Here is a 20,645-nt window from a genome sequence, read left to right as displayed (position 1 = left end):
TTAAAGTTTAACACACCCATTAAAAGAAAAAAAACCTCAATTCTTCTACGTGATAAGTGTCATAGGGAAGTATGGAGAGCGCTCATGTGCTGAACACCCTCCATACCTTGCGGGTGTCAGCTGTGTTTTTCAACTGACAGCCCAGACTAACGGCCGGGAACAGCGATCGCACCGTTCTTGGCCATTTAACCCCTCAAATGCTGCGGTCAATTGCTGTTTTTTGGTCACCTTAGCTCACAAAACAAATGTAATAAAAAGTGATCAAAACGTTTTACGTACCAAAGAATGGTACCAATAAAAATGACAGCTCTTCCGGCAAAACATAAGTCCTCACACCGCTCAATCCACGGAAAAAATAAAAAAGATTTTTTTTAACAAAAAGGTTTTTGTTTCTTTAAAGTAATAAAATATAAAAAACCTATATAAATTTGGTATCACCGTAATAATATTGAGCAGCAGAATAGAGTTAAGTTGTTGTTTTCACCGCACGGTGAAAGATAAAAAAACGAAAACCAAAAAAACAATGTAGGAATCACAGTTTTTTCCAATTTCTGCCAGCAAATAATTTTTTTTCAGTTTCCCAGTACATTATATGGTACTTTAAATGGTGCCATTAGAAACTACAACTCCTGCTGCAAATAATAAGCCCTCACACCAATCAATTGACAGAAAAAGAAAGTTATGGCTCTTGGAACGCGGGGAGTAAAAAACTAAAACAAAAAAATGAAAAATGCTTCGGTCATTAAGGGGTTAATGTAGCACCTATAAATTATAAACTCAAATGCAATCAGTGGTCCAGAATTTTCAGCGTAACCTGTTTAACCCATTTATTCATGAAATCTTAGTTAAAGAGACTCTGTCACCAGATTTTGCAACCCCTATCTCCTATTGCAGCAGATCGGCGCTGCAATGTAGATAAGAGTAACGTTTTTGTTTTTTTTTAAAACGAGCATTTTTGGCCAAGTCATGACCATTTTTATATTTATGCAAATGAGGCTTTCTAAAGTACAACTGGGCGTGTATTGTGTGTGTACATCTGGGCCTTTTTACTTCTTTTACTAGCTGGGCGTTGTGAATAGAAGTGTATGATGCTGACGAATCGGCATCATCCACTTCTCTTCGTTAACACCCAGCTTCTGGCAGTGCACAGACACACAGCGTGTTCTCGAGAGATCACGCTGTGACGTCACTCACTTCCTGCCCCAGGTCCTGCATCGTGTTGGCCACATCGGCACCAGAGGCTACAGTTGATTCTGCAGCAACATCAGTGTTTGCAGTTAAGTAGCTACATCGACTTACCTGCAAACGCCGATGCTGCTGCAGAATCAAATGTAGCCTCTGGTGCCGATGTGTCCTCGCTCGTCCGACACGATGCAGGACCTGGGGCAGGAAGTGAGTGACGTCACAGCGTGATCTCTCGAGAACACGCTGTGTGTCTGCACTGCCAGAAGCTGGGCGTTCTGAAGAGAAGTGGATGATACTTCTCGTCAGAACGCCCAGCTAGTAAAAGAAGTAAACACGCCCAGATGTAACACACACAATACACGCCCACTTAGACATAACTTTAAAAACGCCCAGTTGTACTTAAGAAAGGCTCATTTGCATAAATATAAAAATAGTCATAACTTGGCCAAAAATGCTTGTTTTTTAAAAAAAAAAACGTTACTCTTATCTACATTGCAGCGCCGATCTGCTGCAATAGAAGATAGAGGTTGCAAAACCTGGTGACAGAGCCTCTTTAAAGCTAAGATTCTTTAGCAATCTTTTAAATAAAAATCCCAAGTCCCCCAACAGGTCCCCCTAGAAAAGATCCAAGGTCTCCCCTCCATATAACCTATAATTTCACAAGTCAAACCCTCAAACAGCAGTAAAAAAAAACAATTCTAACATGTTGTGTTCATTTTTGAATCACATAGACTTAAAGAGGCTCTGTCACCAGATTTTGCAACCCCTATCTGCTATTGCAGCAGATCGGCGCTGCAATGTAGATTACAGTAACGGTTTTATTTTTAAAAAACGAGCATCTTTGGCCAAGTTATGGCCATTTTTGTATTTATGCAAATGAGGCTTGCAAAAGTACAACTGGGCGTGTTGAAAAGTAAAAGTACAACTGGGCGTGTATTATGTGCGTACATCGGGGCGTTTTTACTACTTTTACTAGCTGGGCGTTCTGATGAGAAGTATCATCCACTTCTCTTCAGAACGCCCAGCTTCTGGCAGTGCAGATCTGTGACGTCACTCACAGGTCCTGCATCGTGTCGGCCACATCGGCACCAGAGGCTACAGTTGATTCTGCAGCAGCATCAGCGTTTGCAGGTAAGTAGCTACATCGATTTACCTGCAAACGCCGATGCTGCTGCAGAATCATCTGTAGCCTCTGGTGCCGATGTGTCCTCGCTCGTCTGACACGATGCAGGACCTGGGGAAGTGACGTCACAGCGTGATCTCTCGAGAACACGGCTGTGTCTGCGCTGCCAGAAGCTGGGCGTTCTGAAGAGAAGTGGATGATACTTCTCATCAGAACACCCAGCTAGTAAAAGTAGTAAAAATGCCCCGATGTACGCACATAATACACGCCCAGTTGTACTTTTACTTTTCAACACGCCCAGTTGTACTTTTGCAAGCCTCATTTGCATAAATACAAAAACGGTCATAACTTGGCCAAAAATGCTCGTTTTTAAAAAATAAAAACGTTACTGTAATCTACATTGCAGCGCCTATCTGCTGCAATAGCAGATAGGGGTTGCAAAATCTGGTGACAGAGCCTCTTTAAATGGGATACTTGTTAAAAAAAAAAAACAAACAGAAAAATAGCTAGTAAAATTCCCCTTATCTGGCACCAGATAGTCCAGACATTCTTGTTGCCAGGACTTGTACATGGTTCATGATCCATAGAATTGACCCACCTAGAGGGGACATCTGATCGAACTGTTGCAGAGAGCTTTTCTTAACTCTTAATCCAAAAAAAGTTAAATGTCCAATATATCACTAGATTTTATTACCAAACAACACATAGTTCCTCCAATCACTGGATCATTTGAACCAAAAATGCTTTTCTTCAATGTTTCCTAGACACACTGCTACTGCATACTGTACTATTTTATTTATTAGAAAATCTGCCTATAAAAAGCCTTTCTCAAGGGAAACTAATGTATGTTTTGCTTTTTGTGGCACGCTAAGTTTTTTAAACTCTAATTAAATTTAGAACTAAGTGATTTCAAAGAATGTTCGCTGGCACAAAATGTATTTTAAAAAAAAAAGGGGGGAAATCCAAGCTGCCCATACACTAGGCAGCTGTTGATGTCAAAATCATTAAGACTCTTATCCAGTCTACATTTATCATCAATGTATATTCCCTTCTAATAAAAAAAATACAAAAAAATATGACAAATTGTGCCAAATCAGAACTAAAAAATCCAATTAATGTTTTTTTGGAAATTTTACCCACCCAAAAATTAAATAGAGACTCCTTCTCTTAACTCTCCCTTCTCTTGACTTATAGGATAAAATACTCAACCCTTCTCAATGGATGAGAAAATGTTAATTTAAAGGAAAACATACACTTGATTGTTTTTGGAACTGTCAGTTCCAAAAAGTTGTAATGTGATGGATTGCTACAGGCTGCAATTTAAAAAGAAGTGATATTTGCACTTTTATATATATATATATATATATATATATATACAAGACAAGGGTTGAGAGCCTTTAATGTAGAATGCAAATAATACTATTTCAATATTAGTGAATGATCTCTTAATCTTATTTTATTACTCCCGTTTCTATCATAGTCCAGTTAAGTTGTTTCGTTTGTGGATGTTTAGTTTGTTTCTAATCACTGCTTTCTATATTATTATTATTTATTATTTTTTTGAATACCCAGGAGGGCATTAGACTTGTCATGAGAGTTGGCAAATATGTATTTGGAGTATTTTGAATGCAATATGAGATGGAGCAGGTGATGTCCCTCCTGACCATGAATACAATACTCCTTATCCTTCCTTCTTTCTTTCTCTCCTTTATTTTGCTTACATTCCCCTTGGATAGCAGGCAGAATCTTATCCTTACTTCTTCAAGCAGATACAATATTCTTTTTTGGGGTGTCTGAATAGGACTCCAGCAAGGCAATGCTGCAATATGATAACATGCTGGAGGTTGCTATTTTTATTAAACCAAAAACTATCTGTATATATTTTCAAATAAAAAAAAAAAAAAAGGGAAAGGATGAATGAGAGAACGAATGAATGGACTTCTTGGATTGAAATCTCAGTACTTTGCACCATTCGCTATCTTGTGAGATCTTGACGATTGTTTGTTCTGCTTGACATAAATCTTTTAACACTCCATTCAGTTCACTGCTATGTTTTTCTTGTATGATCAACTCGTATCTGCTACATTCACTTTTGATGTTTCAGGCATTTCGGCATCTGGAGGCCCGCCATAACCTTGCATTATCTGGCTTGTCTTCCTGCGCCAAAAAGCATGAAACCCAACTTTAACATTCCACATTAATAGCATGAATAAAATGTGCGCAAATCACAAAAAAAGCATGCTACTTTTAACATATGTTCCCATGAACTGTATTTTTTAATTAAATGCTCATGAAATATGAACAATATTGCATAAAACATATCCAATGATGTTTATGCTCTGTCTTATTATACTGTTGTTGTTGTTGTTGTTGTTGTTGTTGTTGTTGTTGTTGTTGTTTGATAATGTTTATTCCAAGACTAAGATTCAGTACAGGATACATAAAATTTTTATAACCAAAGTTTTTTATTACAGTTCTGTAACTAACCATAAAACATTGCAACAATATATTGATGAATTCTTGTAATTCAACTAATTATTTTTAGTTCTTTTTATAATTTATATTTTATTTTATAATAATATTTTTTTAAATTATTATTATTATTACATATATAGTATATATGGAACACATTTTTTACTGGCATGATATGTATAGGCAATGGCAATAAATTGTGAATATTGCTACCAGTTATACTTTAAAAAGTTACAGGATTATTTTTTTTGTTTGGTTGAGGCCCACTACAACATGGATTTATTAACATTTCACAATTTAGAGAGCAAATTACACATTATGTGTATTTAATTATGCTGAAAATACTCCTTACAGTCAGGAAACAAATCAATGTAAGATATATTTATTATACTTAGTGCCCTATTTTATTAATTGTATGTTCTTTTTTATAATATACATAAAACAAATAATACAGTGATCAATTTAAGCAAAAAACATTTTTTCTTATCACTTTTTTTCAATGGCTGAAAACATAAAGATCAATGTTTAGGAATAATTTACCATAACTAAAACTAATGTAGCAATAAAATAATAAATAAATCTGTGCATTATAATATAATATAGCTGACCTTTCTAATTTTTCTAAATTTAAAAAAATGCACGCTTGGAGCTTATGTGTTTGTTTGTTTGTTTGTTTGTTTGTTTGTTTGTTTATGTGTATGTGTGTTTATTTCGGGCCTCTAGAAAAGTGTTTTTTGAATGTGTGCTGAGTGCGGTTTTTTTACGTTGCCATGACTGATTTTAAAAACAAAAGTACGGCCTGCTCAATTTTGGTTTCTTTAGCCAATACTAAAAAGCCTATTCCAGCTCATCTTATTAGCAGGTCATGGGTGATATAATAGAAGAACAAATACTTGTATATATATATATATATATATATATATATATATATATATATATATATATATATATACCGTATATATATATATATATATATATATATATATACAACAAGACATACAAGTGATGTATTATACTGCTTCTAAAAATGTAAAAAAAAAGAAAAATACAAACCTAAAGGCTGAATCTGCAGGTGTTGTTCTGAAACAAAGCATTATAGTTTTTAAAAGTGATAATGAAAAATTTAGTATATCATAAAAAAAATGGTAAATACATTTTTACAAAGAATTACTAATAGACCTTATTTTACCTTATATAACCATTCTAATTATAATTAATAATTAATAAAAAAAAAACCATATTTTGTGTTGTTTTCATGAAATAATCAAACATCACATGACTACCACTAATATTCAGGTCAGGAAACTTATGTGGTGTCTCTGTTTTTTGTACTGTATGTAAATCCTTTGTTGTCTTAGATTTCTGTGACAATACTTTTCAGTAATTTCATAAATTCCATGATTATAGGTTTTTGTTTTTATTTTTGACCAGAAAAAAAAAACTTTTTTTGCTTGTTTTGTTTGTTTTTTGTTTTTCTTTACTGTTATATTTCTATAGTGTAAAACATAAACAAAATCACCCTCATAGAGGCAGAAGGCCATGTGAATTTTAAAATTTCCTCATCTTTCGATTACTATATCGGATCATTTATCAAAGCTGTTCCGCTGCTGGTGTATGCACTTGTTTCACTTGTGCTTTTGGTATCTGAAGAGAACTGTTGATGCAGTTTTACATTTCATATTCAAATCTCTTAGAAGATTACCCACTTGAGCTACAGAACACTAACAGCATGCACAGCAGGAGACTGAGTGTTTCTCAGTGGTGGGCAGGAGTGGTTTTTTTTTTTCCTCCATCAAAATTAGCCACATAATTTATCTCTATAATTTTGCCTTTCTTTATAATTTATAAAATTGTAGTTTTAAAATTATTTTATTCCTAGGTATTTTTGTGGTATAATGTTAGAGGCCATACTATTATTTTACATGTTAGCAAGAATGCCACTACTTGTAATACTATATATATATATATATATATATATATATATATATATATATATATATATTCGTCTGCAAGATTTTTTTTTAATTTTTTTTATTTTACTGCCCCCTGTAATAATATAACAAATTCCATTCATAATGGTTGACAATGTATAGACATCCAGTTAAAAAGAAAAAAAACTTTATTGGTATTTAATTTATTGTATTGGTAATTTACTAAAGATATAACCTTGATGGATTTGTGTTCGCTTCCAAAACTCAAATTTAAAATAACTTAAAATAAATGTAGGCATTACAAGTTTGCTTAGATCCTTCCAGTTTGAGGAGTGCTCAAAACACATAAGTAAAAAATGATTTAACCTTGCAAAGGTTTGGTGTTCATAGAAGTGGAACGCTGAATATGTCTGCAGCAAATTTCTCCAGTATATGGTTTGTGCAAATTTGTTCATGGGTGGAATAAGGGGCATGGCTAAATTGGTGCACCTGTTGTGCCCTATTATTAAAAAATATCTAAGCCTGTTTTAAGATGGTGCACATGTTCAACAAGTGAATTTATAAAAAAGCACTATGCTCCATTCTAGTAGATATGGCATAATGGCACTACTGTTAGTCGACTTTAGCTGGTACATTGGGTACATATATTCATAAATAAGAATTTGAATCCCAATTTATGGGAGATTTTTAGTCCTGTCTCAGTTCTTCCAGAAATAGCCCAAAAAATGTCCTTTTAATTAAGCATAAAATCTTTTGTGGATCGGATCGTGGGACAATCCAGCAAAATTCAGGACTGTTTGCAAGTACAATATACTGTAAGCTACTCCCTTTTCCTAATTGTAACAACAAGATTATATGTGACAAAAAAAAAATTCTAAATATATTGAGGTTTAGGTAGATTTAGGTATTTTTGTGTGTAAGTGTGTGATTTATTTAAAATCTCTCCAATATATTTTAGAAAATTTTTTAAGTGGAAATGTATGTGTAGTCCTTGTGTTGTATAAATTACAAAATATAAATCTACAATAAATGGACGTTTTCATTATGAGACAATTTAGGAGGCAGAAAATGGATGCATATAAAAAAAAATCAAAAATGATAAATTAGACATTAATATAAATAAAGTATACTGAATAGTGTTAGAGGCTGATAAAGATATTTCTGACATTTTAGGTTCATTTACTTCCGGTAGAAAAAAAGATAATGTGCTGCCCACACCGCTTTGCCCACTTGCAAGTTGCAGATAATTGTTCCATATCCGATGGTTATGTCGTTAAAGATGTGGACCTTTCTATTAAAAGTCCTGGTGCCATATGCTTCCATTACACATAAAATCATTACCATGTAAGCAAAATATCAACTGCTTACCTGCCTTAATTAGAAACAATGGTATGAGTGTTTTAGGTATTAAGGTTGCAGTAATCAATTTTACTCAGCCCCATGACCTTAGGGTAAATAATCCTCCTAGCCACACAAGAAATCAGAAATATGAGGAAAGATGGTTATACAATGGTTCAATTGCTTTTTCCAAATGGACTACAATTTTCATGATAGAGGGAGCCTCTCTCTATTCGAATAACATCACATCCTTAAACACTGGGACGTGAGAAGTCATTGGTTGGTAGAAGGCCCAAGTGCAGTTTTTGTACCGGGGCTCAAACCACCCAAGCTACGTCTTTGAGTAGGATATAGTCTCTTTAGGTGATGATCTGCTATGTTAGTCACAGACAGTTCTCACTAGAGTCCTATGAACACTTTAGGACCAGATACACGTCTGGCGTGTCCCCCTCCCATATTATTTTCATATTACTAAATATGCCACACGTCTTACTTTTAGCTCCTGGCAACAATCATTGGCATCCAGTAGTGTTGAGAGAGTGCACCCCACAACTGCACTGCATGGTGGAACATAGGGTATAGACATAGGGTATAAACAAAATTTAGTATTCAAATATTACTGAAAAAGTTTTCCCATGCGCCAACATAACATCCCATTTTCTTTGACTGCCATTCCATATTTCAACGTGATTACACTATGGTATATACATTTTAAACAATTTCAGAATTTGGACAAAGATGTGTGGGCTTGCTACTTGTAGTAAATGACTCTTTAATGCTAAAAAATAAAAATATTTGCCTACTTTTAAGTATAAAATATAGCACAAGTGTTATCTGACATCATATTTAGCTAATAACTTCATAAAAATGAATGCTTTCCATTCACAATGAGATTTAGGGTCATCCAACTGAATAATAAAGTCAAGTCCAGGTTATTTTTACGTTGATATTATTAAATACAGTTTATATTTTTGGATTTAGGCTTCTTTGGGTAAAAAAGAAAATATAGTGTTTTTTTTCTGTTTCTCTAAACTGTCTTTTTCTCCATACATGAAAACTAACAGATGCCGACAGAGCTCAAAAACATGGAATGGATGAATTCATATCTTCAAACCCGTGTAACTTTGATCACGCCACCCTGTTTGAGATGGTTCAGCGGCTTACACTAGACCATAGACTCAACGACTCATATTCTTGCCTGGTGAGTTGCTTCTACTTCTATACAGTATTCAAGTTTTTGAGTAGACATGATGTCATCGGGATGTTTTTTTTTTTTTTTTTTAGTAGAATAAAATACAAACTTAATTCAACTTTGCAAAGTTAAATATACCCAGAAGTGATAAAATACTACAATGATATAAACATATGACCATCTTTAATGGAATGGAAAATATCAGTACCCCAATATTTGAGGGGGAGCATAAGGGCTTATTTAGACGAACATAAATATCGTCCGTGTGACGGACGTTTTTTTCTAACGGACGCATGTATTTCAATGAGGCTGTCCACACGGCCGTTGTTTTAATGGACCATGTGAAAGGTCCGTGAAAAAATAGGACATGTCCTATTTTCATTCGTTTTTACGGATCCCTCAATAAACTCAAGTCTATAAGGAATCTGTGATAGCAGATCCCGCACGGGTGCAACTCGGACGTGAAAAACAGCCATTTCTTACGTGCGAGTTTACACTCGTTCATCTGAATAAAGCTAAATATTGAGGCTGAAATCAGACGATCCGACTTGAACACATTTCAAGCCTTACTACTTTCCTTCAAAAGAAGACAATGTTAATGATGTATAACTGTCCTAGTCATTCACTCTTGTGATGCTCCGATATGCATTCGCAATTTCAGATAAATTGGAACTGGCGCCCATGCGGTCACAGGCAAACCAGGAATAGACCTCAGTACTGACTCTCTTCTTCTATTTTTATTGATCTCGTGACTGTCACAAGATAGTGTCATTGTGCAAATACATTAACAGGCAAATCATAGTTACATTAAATTACGTAACTCATTACAAAACCAATTTGTCAGTATAGCCTTAGTCTAAGAGCTGTTGCACATGCATCCTTTGCATACTCCGAGTTAAAGACCTATAGTGCGCCACCCCTAGAAGTCTATGGGGCCACACTGTACCTTCATATGCCTTCGATTTCATATGTTGACGTACAAAGTATTTTTCTCTCAATGGAAGCATTGTTTAGAGGGGAGAATACTTCCGTAATAAAGTCCCATATAAAGGCACCATAAGACTGTGTAAATCGCTCCATATTTTCACAGTAACAAGTGCTTGAAGCTTAATGCTGGTTATACTTAGGGCTTATTCAGATGAACGGGATATACGTCCGTGCAATTCGCGTGATTTTCACGCACGTCGCACGGACCTATATTAGTCTATGGGGCCGTGCAGACAGTTGCGTGATTTTTACGCAGCGTGAGTCCGCTGCGAAAAAGTCACAACATGTCCGTTCTTTGTGCACGCACCCATTGAAGTCAATGGGTGCGTGGAAATCACGCGCACCACACGGAAGCATTTCCGTGGGACGCGCGTGATTCGCCCAACTGCTGTAAAACTATGAATGAAAACAGAAAAGCACCACATGCTTTTCTGTTTACAAACATCCAAACGGAGTGTCATAATGATGGAGGCTGCACGAAAATCACGCAGCCACGCATTATACGGGGCTGACACACGGAGCTGTTAAGTGCCTTTTGCACAAAACGCACACGCTCGTGTGAATCTGGTCTTAAAGGGGTTTTCCGGTGATTAAAAATTTATGGCCTATCTTGATCAGTAGGGGTCCGACCCTTGACACCCCTGCCGAACAGATTTTGGAAGCAGCCGTGGCACTTTAGCGGGCACTGCTCCCCTTCATTGCGTACACAGTTCTGTACTGCGAAACGCCATCACATTCGTATTTTTTGTACACAGTATTACAGTACTACAAGGTGACAGCGTTGTGAAGTACAGGGATGGGTAAGCAATGAGGGGGCTGATCGTTGGAGTGATGAGAGTCAGACCCCCAGCGTTCAGATATTGATGGCCTATCTGGAGGATAAGCCATTCATTTTATGTTACCAAATAGCTCCTTAAATGGATTGTCTCTACTTGACACCAGTGGTGGGACCATTTTGTAAGTCTTTGACACCTAAGGAACCATCAATATCTTGAGCAGCTAATCTTTTGCTTTTTTGAAGAAAATAAGGGGTTAGTTAATGTATATCTTGGTGGCCCACAGCCCACAAGGGAATGCAATCTATTTTTGGCTCCTATCGAGATACACAGAAGCTACATACAGATTGGACCCTAACGCCTCATGCACACGACCGAGTGTGCCGTCCGAGTACCATCAGTGATACGAGGAAAGACAGGACATGTTCTATCTTTCCTCGGATTGGAGACTCGGGCCATTTTTCACGGACCCGATTCACCTGCTAAAGTGAATGGGTCCGGGAAGACTATCGGGTGCCACTCGGGCCGTTTTTCACAACGGTCGTGTGCAAGAGACCTAAAGCAGACCACTAACATTATTAGTTAGCAGTGTGGGGGAGCAGGGAATCAGTGCTCCATATAAAGTATATAAAAAAGAGATCTACAATGCAATCAATAAGCGATTTCTTAAAAAAGTTCTTTCTGCTCTACTTTGTTTTATTTAGTGTATAAGAATATTGAATTTTGTTTAGTTCTAATTGTCAAATACTGTATTGTATTCTGATCGGTCTGGAAACAAATCTTTCTCAGGGATTATCACAGACAATGGTTAAAGATTACTGAGAAGGTTTGATGTTTGTTGGGTGTGTAAACAATTCTATTGTATGGAACTTTTCTTCTACTCTACCTTCTAATTTGTCTCCTTTGGTCTGTACTTTACTCACTGGCCATTTGCAATCAATACCAAAAGCAATGGCTATCAATTAAGAGCAGGTTAAAACCATAACTACTATCTATAGGGGAAAGCTATAATTGTACAATTAAATCAAGCTCAGTGGCATTTTCATGGATCATTGGTTGTAGTGTTTTTAGGGTCATCTGCTCAGGGCTGACAGACATCTGTTAATTTACTGACTGACGATAAAAATGGAGCTGAATATTTAACAGGCATGAAATAAAGAGAACTATGATGTCAACCAAGAGTATTATAAACTTATATAGATTTAAGGCTTTAGCAATATAATTAAACCCCCTATTTATGCCCTATTGATAATTAAGACATTTATTAACAATCTCTCTGACCCTATAGAAAACATGTATTGTTTTATTTTGTCATTCAGTTTCTCTTAGAATTTGGCATGGTCTCTGGGAGCAAACATGCAGAAAGTTATGGATGTGAGGGTACTGTAGCACTAGTTTACACGCACTCATCTGTATGAATGGAATACGTATACACACTGAATGGGACTTTATTAGAGACACCTATCAAGTAGCAGGTTGGCCTTCTTTTGGCCTTTTGGACCGCAGCAATTCTTCATGACATAAATTCCACTTGGTTTTAAATTGTTCTGCAGGAATATTGGCCCATGTGGAAAGAATAGCTTTTCACGGTTGCCGCTATAGTGTCGTTCTGCCATAGGGTAAACAGCTGCCATGGAGGGATGAACTTGGTCGGTTACAATCCTTACTTAAGCCCTACTGTATAAAAGTCCATCCACAGGTATCAGAGGACCCAGGGCGTGCCAAGAAAACATTCCCCACACTATTACTCCACCTACCCCAGCCTGAACTGTTGACACCTGTCACGTTAGGGGTTCATTGATTTATGCTGCTTGAGCCAAATTCTGACCCTCCAATCGGCATGGTGCCACACAAATCTGGATCCATCTGACCAGGCAATGTTTTTCCATTGCTCGGTGATCCAATTTTTGCACTCTTTTTCCCACTGGAGTCTTGCCTTTCTGTTTTCCTTAGATTGCCATTCCACTCAAACTGGTCACCTTCTGTTATAGCCTATCCGTGCTAGGGAACGACGAGTTGTGCATTTGGACACTTTAGTTGGAGCACCAGCGTTGTATTTGGCTGCAATTGGCTTGACTCTGCACCGCCTGTTTCTCAGAATGATTCTTGACATCCTCCACTGACCCCTTTCATAGATGAGTTGTTGACGTCCACAGGTCGCTTTTTGATGGATGTTTTTTCATGATCACACCAGTCTCGGTTTACTCTTGACACTGTTTCACTAGGAAACCCTACAAGGTTGGCAGTTTTTTTTTAAATACTGGCCCCGGCTAGTCTAGCACCGATGACAATGCCTCATTTGAAGTTTCTCAGATCGCTCGATTTTCCCATTCTAATGTGGATTCACACTGAAACTGATCCACGGAAAACGTACTCACTTGCACTCACAGTCCTGAAAGGGCAGGTGTCTCTAATAAAGCGGCCATTCAGTGTAGATTTCCATGAATCAATCCCACCTCCAAGGAAGAGCCTATGTTAAACAAACAGTGACCACACCTCGAGCCTTGATCTTCCAGAACACCGTCCACGGACTGAATATTCTTGGAGTATATTTGAGCATGTAGGGTGGTAAACAGAGTCCTTACGGTTTCGTACTACCAAGCCATAGGTACTCGTTGTGCCGAGACATGGTGCCACCATAAAGCACTGTATTGTTGAGGTATTCTAACAAAAATTAGATTGTAAGTAAATGTACACACAACTAGTGTTAGCTTTGATCATTGTGTATTGAACCTTATAAATATCCCTTTTTTTTTCTAGGGTTGGTTCAGTCCTGGTCAGGTGTTTGTCCTTGATGAATATTGTGCCCGTTACGGAGTAAGAGGCTGCCATCGACACCTGTGTTATCTTAGTGACTTATTGGAAAGAGCAGAGAATGGAGCCATGATTGATCCAACATTGCTTCATTATAGTTTTGCCTTCTGTGCGTCACATGTACACGGCAACAGGTAAAATATTCATACGCCTTTACCTTAGAAAAATCTAAAAAAAAAAATAATGAAGGTTTTAGGCCTAGTACACAGTAGTGTTTTTGGTTATATTTTTAACATAATGTATTGAGATTCACATGGATTCCAAAATGGTCACTTGGGCAATAGTTTTCATTCATTTCAACTATTTGCTTTTTTGGTTGAATGATAAATTCAGCTTTTTTTTTGTTTCAATAGGGTTAAAGGATGATAGTTAACCAATACACAAAAGTTTTATATTTATTTTTAAAACAGTGCTCTATGACCATGATTGGAAAATTATGGTTATAGACGATCCTAAAGTTCTGGAAGTAAAACATTTTTGAATAATGCATTTATTTTGATCTGTCCTATTTATACTACTACAATTTTATAACTATCTTGGAACTAAAATCATGGAGAAAAAAAACCAAAACACCTTCTAATGAACCACCACTATAGTTCAAAATAAATGCAAATAAAATCAAGTTCAATAAAGTCAGTCTAGATATTCCAGGGCAATAAATTTAGTCAATAGATTTACTGTAACTATGACTTTGTTGAACTTAATTATATTTGTATTTTTTGAAAATTGTTATTCCCATCTTATAAAGTGATGGCATATCCCTAAAATCCTAAGATTGAAGGGGCCGCAGCGCTGGTTTTAGTGCTGCATCTCCTTCTAAGTTTTCCATTTACTGCAACATGACCAACCACACAGCTGTCCATTCACTCAGCGCTAAACCAGCTCTGCAGCGCCTTAATTCTAAAGATCGGTATAGACTCAGAGGTCGGACTCCCCACTCGTCATAAAGTGATGGCATATTCAAGTGATATGCTATCACTATATAACATGGGAATACCACTTTTAATTGAAGTAGGATTTCACTACTATGTTTTTTTTTTTGTTTTTTTTTTATTATGCTTTATTTTACGGTTTTTTTACCCTTGATCTGAGCGCCGGATAAGTTATAAAATTGTCATTGTTATTTTGACCTTTTACCGATGGTTTATTCCCAGGCAGCTTAGTTAGCTATAGATCTTTATACTAAAAGTTTATTTTACTATTTACACTACTGTATAGTATAATGTATATACATTGATAATAAATTATATGATATTTTAGTATAAAAATATAAAATTGGAGAAAATCATGGAGTCATTAGACTCATGCTTATTTTAGTTAAAGAACCCAAGCTATCCAGTAAATCAATTGTTTGCTTTTGGAAAGTCATTTTGTGACTAGAAGGGGTTAAATAGCGCTAAAACCTTACTCTGAGCAGCATATTACACAACCAGCCTTTTGTCAGGTTGTTGAAGCAATAGTATGGGTCACACAATGTACAAATTTTGACTTTCTTTTTAAGGTGAGTAAATTACTTTCTTTAATTAACAGGCACAATGAACTCCCAGTTGTTGGCGCCTGAGGGTACAGTAAACAAATAGACCTCATTTTGATGGGTTACAATAGGGCTCACTTAGAATCCTTAGAATCCTTAAGATTGAAGGAGAGAAAAGCTATTAAACAAACATATTATCACTTTCTTCCAAATGTATGCTTAGTTGTCTTCGGAATTAAAAGGGACAGACTCCTTATGACTTAATCATTATTTTTGATGCATTGTAATGGTCACCTTGATATAGGATCTGAGAAAAGTTTTATAATCTCCAATATTTATATTTGATGAAAGATGAACTAATTACATAAAATCATGGGGATAGGCTCAGAGACAATGTATGTTGTCCCTATAGATATAAGGCAAGAATAAAAATGGTGTCAAAAAGTTCACAAATAAAAAATCCCTAGATTTTGTAACTCATTTAATTATTAGAATATTGTATTATATGCTCTAGTCAATACAATTAACTTTTTTTTTTTTACACCATTTGAAACATCAATTATGATCTATATCCAGCTGGTTGCCAGTCAGCAAAACTTATTTAAAGGGCTTTTCTCGTGCCATAAATATCTATTAGATGAGTGTCCATCATTTACAAATTTGTAATGCCTGCCATTTTGTAGGCCGTATTTAAAAGCCTATTTACACGTGCCAATTATCAGACAAACGAGTGTTCACAGGACTCCCGATCCCGATCATTGACTTGTTTAAACAGGGCAACGATCAGCCAACGAGCGAGCAAACGCTTTTTCATCAGCTGATTGTATCGTTTATGCAGCCTAAAATATTATCGTTGTCGGCAGCACATCTCCCTGTGTAAACAAGGAAGACGTGCGGCCATCGAGATAGAAATGGAGATGAGCAATAATAGTAACAAGTGCCCATCCTCATACATAGCTCCTTGTGAAAGAAGCAAACAAGCGCCGATCAACGAGCTGTCTCATTGATCGGCGCTCGTTTAGGATTAAGAGGATCCTAAACTTACCTGGTTTAGGACTAATATTCATGTTGCTATAAATTGCTAAAGACTTAATATTGTAAGAGGTTAAACAGAAACCTATAGAAACTATTGAATTAACATTGCATGAAGGTGAATAGTCAAGGAATGACTCATTTCACATATTGGAATCCTAAAACCCAAGTTTCATAATTAACAGAACCACAGGGATTCTTCCTATAGATTATTTTGTCTTTATTGAGCCAGGGAACAATGAATTTTTCCCAGTTAGGTGCTTTCAATACTTGTAGAAATGCCTTTACCTTTTCATTGGAACCTACTTCTTGTTATTGACCTCGACCTTATCACTAATGAACAGAATCTACAAAATTTCCGGGGGTCCATACTTGGTAAAACCAACATTATTAGTATTAGCAGATCTGAATTAGAAATAATCATGCAGTAATTGTTTTTTTTTTTTTTTTTTTAATTAAATGTTTTATTTATTTAATTAATTAGTTCATTTAAAAAAAAGTGTGCGTTTCGCTCAAAATATTATCGCTCCCCAAATATAAATGACACTCTTGAAGTCTCCTAGGTATCTCTTCGATTTTCAGCAGATGTCATATATAAGAACATAAAAGTATCACAACCATAACATGTGATGTGAGATGTCATACAGTGATGTTGTGCCAAGAAAAAAAATGTCTGAAGTGCTAATTATTTGAGCCTCAAAACTGTCTCAGAGCAAAAGTTGCTTTGTTGTATGTTCCAAACATGGACTCTCATTCTTTGACATGGGCACCAAAAAAATATTTTCTTTGGTCCTAACAATTTTGATACATTAGGCTAACTGTGTTACCCAATGATAGTTCACCAATTGGATGGTTGTGTTACGTCGGCACCCAAGAAACACCGGGGGAGAAACATGGTCAGGTTCAACCTAGCGTTGTTTTAACCCTGCAACAGATTTATCAAACCCCAATCTGTAGCTGAAGTCCTCTTCTAGCCCATCATTAAAACATTTTTTAGAATAGACCATGAGTGCAAAATGGGTGGGGGTCCGACCCTCAGAAGCCCATAATCAACAGAACCAAGGGACCCCAGTGCTCCAGTGTTGAAAAACCCCTATAAGGATTGATTATTATTATTATTACGCTTCTCTATACCAGTATAAAACTAAATTTAGTGGCTACCCATTTTAATTAACATAGTTTTATACTCTTTACAATCCTGATTTTGTTTTCTTTGTGCATGATTTTGCTTTTTCTTATTTTGTTATTATGTTTCTTTTCTCAGTTTGCTTTCTTGTATCCTCTTATTTCATACTTTCTGCTGTCTCTCATTTTATCTACTTTTTGTGTACACTGCATGTGCCATCCACACCACCCATGCACCACAGCCCACTAATGCAAGAATTACTTGGTGGCTCACAGCAAAATGCAGAAGGTGAGGGAGGCAAAGTGCCTAGCCCTTCTGGGATTGAACCAGAGCCTAAGAGAGATTCTAAAAGGGATTCTAAAAAACGGAAAGATTCCAAATCCCAACCGAATCCTGAACCCAAAAGGTAAGGTTATTATAGTGTTAAAATATCTAGAATATCCACCAATTTATTCAATCCGAAATGCTCATCCCTTAATTCAGGTTACCTTAGATACTTTTCTTAAACTTTCTTTACCTTTACCTTAACCCTTTAACTTCAGACAGTTTTCCGACTCGTAGAATATAATTTTCTCTGCTGTATAATTTAAAATTGTTTAAACTCTACCTTGGATGTCCATTAAGTTTCAAGCATATTATTACACATCATGTTGTAGCTATTTATATTTAATTTGTAAAACCTTCCCAGAGGGCGGACATATTAGAGACATGCCCTTTCTCCCTGTACTTGCTTTGTAGACAGTACTGCAGAGTGGGTGCACTTTATGGAATATGAGATGAATAGGAGTCAATTGACAGAGAAATCTCATACATTTTTACAGTCTCCAGGAAGTTATGGAGCACAGCCACCTCCCGCAGAGCCCAGAGGAGCTGCATACCGAGCCCTATCTGTGTGTATAGTGTTACTATCCTATCTTATCTAGCCCACCCTCTAATGATAATGAGATGACTCTGCTCATCCTGTGCCTGTATACACAGCAAAGTTGACAAGTGAGCTACAGAACAGGAAATATCATCTTATTGTGACTGTTCTTGTGGCCTATGTGAGGACTGCAATCTTTCAAGATTTTTTTATGCGGATAGTCACATGCAAAAAAAAAATGCCACCAACATTTTTTTAAACTGTGAGTATAACAAAAACCTGATTTAAATAATATGCCATTTTTTTGACGATACATTCCCCTTAAATTGAAGCCATTCCAGCAAACAGCTGAATGCCAAGGGTCTAGCTTCGAAACTCAGCTGTTTTCACGAGGGAAGCTGCAGACGGCTAGAAATTTCCCCTGCAGCAGCCACTGCAGGATAATACAGTATTAATGGATGACCATGTAACACATAGACAGGCCGGGTTCGCTTGAGTGAGCCCTGCTCTTTGTTAGCAGCTTACCCCTCTGGATGTTAGCGGCAGGTCCCGAGCATGGGACCTCCCACTTTGATGTCCATAGAGGACTATGTATGATAAGAGGTTGTCTTCATCAGACAACCCCTTTACCACTTTTATTTCCAAACAGCTTTTTTTACACAGGACTTAAAAAGTTGGACATTTTTAAAGTGTCAAAGCAATCTTTCTACCGTGTTAGGCTTTAGGTTCTCCTGAACACTGATCCCACCAGGCACTAGAGGGTTTTCCAATTCGACCCTTCATTTCCATATGCATTGCTTTGCATTTGTTCTGTTTTATCACTAGATGTTGATTTGGTTTTACATGTCCATAAAAGAACTAGTAGTTTAGTTTTCTGTGAGATGAGGCTTGCTGTCAGTCATAATCTGCCATTCCAGTAATGAAGGTCAAGAGCGAAGAGAAATCCACATGGCAATCAATCTCCTTTATGTGAAAGAGACATTGATGGCGGAGCTGAGGTGGGTTGTCTCTTTGTATCGTGTATGTGGAAGGTCAGGCAGTTAGACATAAGTAGCTTGCAGTCAGTGAGAAAGTGCGGAGAGGATGCGATTCAGATGTTGTGGTACAGCCTGAAGGTGAGGACTGACAACATGACATAGCGTCACATAGAGCTCGCTGTAGAGCTGCTGTCCAGGGTGCTTCTCTGTGTGCAGCCCTGGCACTGTATCTCTGATCTGCACTCCAGCAGAGAGAATAGTGTCCCAGCTCACCTTTGGCCTCATCATGACCTATGCAAAATGTAATAGACAACAAGGTGATCCAGACTATATACATTTCTACATCAATCACATCTGTCATCACACACATATGTATATATATATATATATTATATATATATATATATATATATATATATATATATATATATATATATATATATATATACATATATATATATATATATGTATATATATGTATATATATATATATATATGTATATATACGTATATATATATATATATATATATATATATATATATATATATATATATATATACATACTTATATATATATATTTATTTAGGGGGTGAAATTTGGAGGACATGGTTAATTCAGAGACTATAGCTGGAAGAAAAGCTGCAGTCACCGTAATCCCTATGCATGTGGTACAGTGTAGATATCCATTCTAAGTCCCATTTATAATAGATCCTGCATGACTTTTTTTTAATTTATTTTTTTGCAGTCTGCTACATATTCTAATATACTAAAGATACAATAGATTAACAAGAATCCAAAATGTACTAAATTGACCACAGTTTAAACGGCATCATCCACCCCAGATTTTTTTCTATATATTTTTCTTTCAAAAAATCATATATTATTGAATGTAAAAGAATCTGAATTGCAGACTGAACGCATTCATTTCTGTATCAATAGTTTCAATCTGTTCTTTTTTTACTTACATAAAAGTGCAATAAACACTATAGGAACAAATGGATTTTTTTAAATTGATGAAAAGCTTTAATAAAAATAAAGAAAAATTTACCTTGTAAATTGTTATTTTGTGTTATATCCCTTTATTCGCTGTTACGGTATGGTTTCTACATTGTAGCAGTTCCTGACTTCATGTTTTTCCCCACCAGGAAATGTGCCAGTCGTATTTTAATTTGTTTTCCCCACAGAGCTGTCAATTGGGGGGGTGCACATAGTCACGTCACAGCTTTAACTACGCTCACACTGCGTTTGGGCACTACGTTCAGCGCATATAATAAAAGATAATCAACTTCTTTCATGATTGTTCATGAATCTGGCTTAAGCTAAAAACAACACCAGGTCAGACTTTTCTAAGTAGA

General features: G+C 36.2%; 1 protein-coding gene across 16 annotated transcripts in view; it reads left to right on the top strand.

The window, feature by feature from the left end:
• The window catches only part of CADPS (calcium dependent secretion activator), a 357,994-nt gene that overhangs the window by 222,054 nt on the left and 115,295 nt on the right, over positions 1-20,645 (top strand). For all 16 annotated transcript variants that reach the window (XM_075833970.1, XM_075833961.1, XM_075833967.1 and 13 more), the window contains exons 12-13: positions 9,114-9,250; positions 13,765-13,952. In XM_075833970.1, the coding sequence (XP_075690085.1) occupies positions 9,114-9,250; positions 13,765-13,952 (325 nt within the window). The remainder of the gene's footprint in view (positions 1-9,113; positions 9,251-13,764; positions 13,953-20,645) is intronic.

This window comes from Rhinoderma darwinii, chromosome 7 (assembly GCF_050947455.1).
Source record: "Rhinoderma darwinii isolate aRhiDar2 chromosome 7, aRhiDar2.hap1, whole genome shotgun sequence".
Lineage (NCBI taxonomy): Eukaryota > Metazoa > Chordata > Amphibia > Anura > Rhinodermatidae > Rhinoderma > Rhinoderma darwinii.
Note: the sequence above shows the minus strand (reverse complement) of the source record. Positions and strands in the feature narration are given on the sequence as shown.